Source organism: Channa argus, chromosome 22, assembly GCF_033026475.1.
Source record: "Channa argus isolate prfri chromosome 22, Channa argus male v1.0, whole genome shotgun sequence".
In the NCBI taxonomy this organism is placed as follows: domain Eukaryota; kingdom Metazoa; phylum Chordata; class Actinopteri; order Anabantiformes; family Channidae; genus Channa; species Channa argus.
This window is the reverse complement of record NC_090218.1, coordinates 4,373,237-4,379,266: the sequence shown is the minus strand read 5'-3', so window position 1 is coordinate 4,379,266 and position 6,030 is coordinate 4,373,237. Positions and strand designations below refer to the sequence as shown.

Below are 6,030 nucleotides of genomic sequence, written 5' to 3'. Positions count from 1 at the left end.
CTTTGTTTAATTTACATTTGTAGACACAATAATGAATATGGAAAAAAGAAATACATATTATACCTACATCACTGTGGTAGCATTTACTGAAATGTGAAGTTAGGGTTGTTGTAACCTTTGACGCCAGACTGTCCAGTCATATAAACTGTAGTGTCTCAGTGTCTGAAATATGCATAACATAAACTGCTCTTAGTGGAATCTGTTATTTACAGGGACGGACTAACTATGACCTTGCCCTTATTACACATTGGTATAAATGTAGGCGAGTAGGGGAGGGATTGGTTTAGCAGATTCTCAGATGTTTCTCATGTGAAGAGGGTGTTGCCTGGGCACAAATACATATACAATAAATCTTGCATTTTAAAAATAATAAATGAAATTTGTTCTACCTCAACCAACAATAGATCATCAACAACACGGTTATATTATACACATTAATACAAGGTATCATGATTCAATAATATATTAGTATGTCACTCACAGGGGTCAGTTTTTACTTCAGCAGGATTTTAAATGAAGGACCTTTCTATGGAGTATTTTTACATTTCATATGAAATGTGGCATTGTGACATAAAAATGTACCCAAAATAAAATTGTAACTGAAAAAAGTCAAATGAATTTGACCATTACAAAATAAAGAACTGAACAAATAAGAAATTACATTTATTTTAAATCACATTTTTAAACCTGAATTACATTTATGTATTTGAACACTTTAAAGCTCTGATACATCATAGTAAACTCTTGGTTGCAACTAACAATTATTGTTATTATTGATTATTCTGCATTTTATTTATTTATTTATGTTTTTATTGATCAGGTTGTGCATAAACTAAAATCAATGCAAAATTGTCATTATATCTAAAGTCACATCTTTAAATATCTTATTTATATACCCAAAAGATATGACCCTATATTCAAAAAGTTGGAAGCTCAAATTCTTTGCAAAAAATATTACTTAAAACTGTTTATTATTACCAAAGTAATTCCTAATGTGCTCACACAGACTAAATTTCTATACATTATGTTCCATCCCAAATCTTTCAAAAAAAGCACATGCAACCAAAATTGAACGGTTTATTTTAATGATCTTAACAAATCTTCCAAATGTGCCTGCACGTGTAACATCAGCAGTAGTTAAAAAATGGCCACATGTAGTACACTTCATAAGTCTTCTTCTGATGATGTGGTGTTACAACATGAAGGGATGAGATGCGGTCCCTGTGCAAGCTAAACATGTTTTAATTAAACAAACTCAGTGGGTAGCACTTCGTAGTAGAGAATTTTGATTTCATTGTATTCATCGTTCAGCATGCGGCTCATGCCTTACTTTTACGTTTGAGTAAAGTAATAACTCCTGTCAACATTTCACCAAGAAAAGACAATTCACCTAATATGGGTTATGACATTTTATGAGCAGTAAGTATTAAGCATTTAAGTGTTAATTGTTTTATAAATACCTCCAAATAAAAAAGGCATCAGTGGGACATTAAATCTACTAAAATGAAAATACACCAGGTGAATGCAATAAGAGCCCTGGAGAAAACAACCTCCAAAAAATTCACGCTGTAATTTTGCATTATTAGTTTTTAGAATGTGACCAAACAAAATCTATCCCATGTAATCATAACAGACATACTGTTTTTTGTTAGAGCAACTCAGGCTGGCTTGCCCAAACATCCAATATCCAGTAATCTATTATATATAAATGAACGCAACATGTCTTCAGTGTAGGTCTATGCAACAGTGTAACACATGCAAATGGAAAAAACTGATTTACCTGCTTTTACATTTTATAAGCATTGAAACTATAAATCATTAATTCTCTCTGCACAAAAATCAGTGAAAGGTCTCACCATGGTTGGTGAAATCTCTATGGTGCTATTGTGACAATTGTAGGGAAGATGCAGTGGGAGCCTGAACATAAACGTGGGTGTGTAGCAGCTAATGTTGGTGCTTAAACTCATCAAATATACAATAAAACATGACACTGTATATGAGGCCACATACTGATTACTATGCTAACCCATGAAATGTATTTATATAATTTGCTTTTATATTCATCAGGTCTTAAAAGAGGCCGAGTACACCTGTCTTGTACCGATGCTGAGTTTAAGTGTCGTCTGTGTTGCCTCTCTGATACGCTGTGTTTAAAATCGTTCTGTAATGGTCTGAAATCACAATTAATCATTAACCACAACAAATCAAAACTGTTGTTTTTTGGTAAAATCTCTGTATGGTTCAAACAAAGCACTTCTCAGATCATCAACTCTTCATACAGGTTAACAAAGTTTCTAAATCAGAAAATAAAAACATTATACCTATCACATCCACTTTACGCAGCAACTGGTCGTGACTACAAAAGTTGCGTAGCAGGGTTCGAACATCACTCTCTTATACGACTTGCTGCATTCAACAACAAAGATGCACTAAAAATAAGAGTTGTGAAAATCTACAATTCCAACCCAGTCACCAAAGAATTATGCAGCACATATGTTGTAAAGGAAGGAACTGCAACTAGACTACATTGTATATTAACATGATGTGGAAATATGTTGATACTCTACATATTAATAATGTGTTCACAAACATATTTTTGTCCACCTAAGAAATTCCAATCCTGCACTACAGCACCCGCCGTACACTCACAGCACTTGGAAAAGGTTTAGAAAAGATTTGGTTTAAAGCATGCCAAGACCTTTAAACCAACTTCTCTCACACTTGTTTCAAATAGCCAGTCTTCTGGTATGGTATCTTTAATGGCTACCAGTAATTATAGAACATTTGATGTGTGATCTATAGTGTTTAAGCTAGTATGAAATGCCCACAATCAAAGGTGGAGCTATAAACTGTCCATTATAAGGACATGATAATGCAACATTGTCTTCAAAGAGAGAGTATCTCAATGTGTGTGGTTCTCCCAATCTGTAAGTATAGGAATTTACAACCCAAATCCCAAAAAAGCTGGGACTATGTGCAAAACCTAAATTAAAAACAAAATTCAATAATTTTCATATTTCCATATTTTATTCACAATAGAATATAAACATTATATCAAATGTTGAAACTGAGACATTTTACCATTTTATGGAGAATATTAGCTCATTTTGAATTGGCATTTTGATGGCAGCAACACATCTCAAAAAAGTTGGAACGGGCAACAAAAGGCTGGAAAAGTAATTGCTGCAAGTCAAAAACAAATATAGGAGCATTTGACATTCAATTAGGTTAACTGGCAACAGGTCAGTATCATGACTTTGAAGATCCCCCTATCTACCGTATATAATATAATTAAAAGATTCAGAGAAAAGGCCAAAAGGTCAAAAGTGGATGGACCTCAGGCAGCATTAAAACATGATTCTCTACTGGACGTCACTGCATGGGCTCAGGGACACTTCCAGAAATCACTGTCTGTGAACACAGTTCACTGTGCAAACCACAAATGTAAGTTAAAGCTGTATCATGCAAAGAAGAAGCCATATGTGAACACAATCCAGAAATACCGTCATGTTCTCTGGGCCAAAGCTCATTTAAAATGGGTTGAGGCAAAATTGAAAACTGTTCTGTGGTCAGATGAATCAAAATAAAACATTTTTATTGGAAACCATGGACCCTGCAGAGAAAAAAGGAGAGGGACCACCCAGCTATTATCAGCCCACAAGTAGAAGAGTCCGGGTGCTAAAATGGCCTGCCTGCAGTCCAGACATCACCAGTAGAAAACATTTGGTGCATCATAAAACAATAAATCCGGCAACAAAGGAGTAATGGTCTCAGTTTCAACATCTGATATGTTATAGTCTATTGTGAACAAAATATGGGTTGAAGAGATGTGCAAATCATTCCATCACCCTTTTTTTCTTTTTTTTTTTTTTAAGGTTTTACACATTGTCCCAACTTCTTCGGAATTGGGGGTGTATAACAAAAAGTATTGTGTTTGGAGTACAAAGAACACCAGAGAGGCTGTGCTGAGAGGAGGAGACTAGAACTACACCCCACCCTTCATTGTGATGAAACTATAACAACATTGCATTTCGATGGGATTGGATAACATGCTGCATGAGCTGGTTTAAAGCAATCAATACAAAAGGGTTGAGTTATACTAGAAAATTGCTCCAAACACAGAAGCAAAAAAAGAGGTGTTATTTTTAAATTTGGGGACAGTTTCTCTTGGAAGACACCAATAATGTTACACTCACTTGTCTACTTGAAAACTGAGAAATAGTTTATATGAAAATTTTAAATCAAGTGATAAAGCAAGCATGCAGGTTTAAGCTTTAAAACCCAGCATACAAAGGTAAGAAAATGCGCTATGTTTATACTTTCTCAACCATTTGTGGCACTTTTTCTTGTAAATAAGTGTAAGTGTGACACTATTAAAGTTTTCTAAAAGAAACTGTCAATGTATGTGCAACTTTGTCCAGGGTTTTAAACAATATTCCCCTCTCTCAAAGATAGCAGTCTCTCACCTTTTTAGAATGGCCATTTGATGGAGTTGTACACATATTGGGATTTTTTTTTTTAAATTGTCACACTACGTGTATTACACACAACCTTTAATGGAGAAAGCTGAATACTGTGAACACAGAGACACGTTTGTGTTTCTGAAGTCATCCTATTACTCATTTTGCTGTTCCTATTTTTACTCATTTGTTTCACCTACACATGTAAAGCACAGATCAATCATGGTTTGCTGCCAACACACTGACATATGAAAAGTCAGTTTTCATTTAAGCGTGACTACCCACTGAAATTCTGTCAGTTTTTGCAAAGAATCCACTTTTCACCTCTGAAGCAGGATTTCGTTTTTCAAACCTCCCTTGAGGCTGAAGTGTCTTTTAGCATGTAATTTCTCTAATGGCTACTGCCACTGCCTTTAAATCAGACCTCTAGTAAAACCTTGCACCAGATTCTTGATAGTGTGTTCAACTATTATAGTTTAAAAGCAGCCAGCCTTAAGCAAAGTTTTGAAAACAAACAATGTGTGTATTAAATCTGTTGGTTTTCATTTTCACTCTATCATTATTAATGCCACATCCTTTTCTGATAACATAAGTATTTCTTTACCAACTTGGATAACTAGTGTTTCCCTGACCATGAAGAGAAAATCTAAAAATTTTAAAAATAAAATTCACAACTTTGACAAATGTTTCTTCACTGTATTTCGGCAGCTTAAAAATAGCTTCTATCAAACAATATACACAAAAACCAAAAGCGAAATACAGAAGAGGATGTTTACTGTAGGAAAGGAGGGTATTGCTCGCATTATTTTGTGTTTCTTTTTTTACCCCAGATATGTGCAAGTATTTTCCATCCTTCATTTTGTTTTTATCAACAGCTGCACAGGGAGAAATAACCAGAACAAGGTGGAAAATGCCACAGACAAACACGGGTGGGGGAAAAAAAACAAAAACAAAAAATAAAAAAAAACCACACAAAAAGAACAAGCAAGTGGAATCAGAAAGCGATTATGAAAGGCTCTGAGAACACAAGAAACAAAGTTATGCATCCAATTGCTTTCTATTTACCTGTAAAGAGAAGTTAGAGATGAAAAGTGCTTTAGAAGATCACAAACCTTTTTTTGGTTGAGCTAATACAGACACTCACATCTACAGTAGAAACAGAACAGAGACAGACCCACAGGAAGATGGACTTCCTCTCCTTCCGTCCATAATTAGATGTTAACTTATTTACATTTCTTAGTAGTGTTCTTCATGATTCTATCTGAGGTGTGTTCCGAGACTTGTAATGTACACAAACGGCCATAAGCTCCTCATGCCGTGTCTGTCCCTGTCCCTCCAAAGTCTTCCACTGTGGTTATGGGGACAAGGAAGGGTCAGATCAATGTTTCTGGGCCAGTGAGAAAGAGAGGAATGAAACTGAAGGCATGTTTCCTTCATTGGTATCATGTCTCTGGGAGTTGGTTGATGTCAGTCAAGTTGGTATCATTGACGATCGCTCTGATTCGTTCCATAGAGTCTGCCTGCCTTATTCGTTCCAGTTGTACCTGGTGACATAGAAAAACAATTAAGT

General features: G+C 35.1%; 1 protein-coding gene across 1 annotated transcript in view; it reads right to left on the bottom strand.

Moving 5' to 3' along the window:
- Window positions 1-1,063: 1,063 nt before the first annotated feature.
- The window catches only part of rabep1 (rabaptin, RAB GTPase binding effector protein 1), a 23,343-nt gene continuing 18,376 nt past the window's right edge, over window positions 1,064-6,030 (bottom strand). The window contains exon 18 of the mRNA XM_067491636.1: window positions 1,064-6,004. Within this exon, the coding sequence (XP_067347737.1) occupies window positions 5,903-6,004 (102 nt within the window). The 3' untranslated portion in view covers window positions 1,064-5,902. The remainder of the gene's footprint in view (window positions 6,005-6,030) is intronic.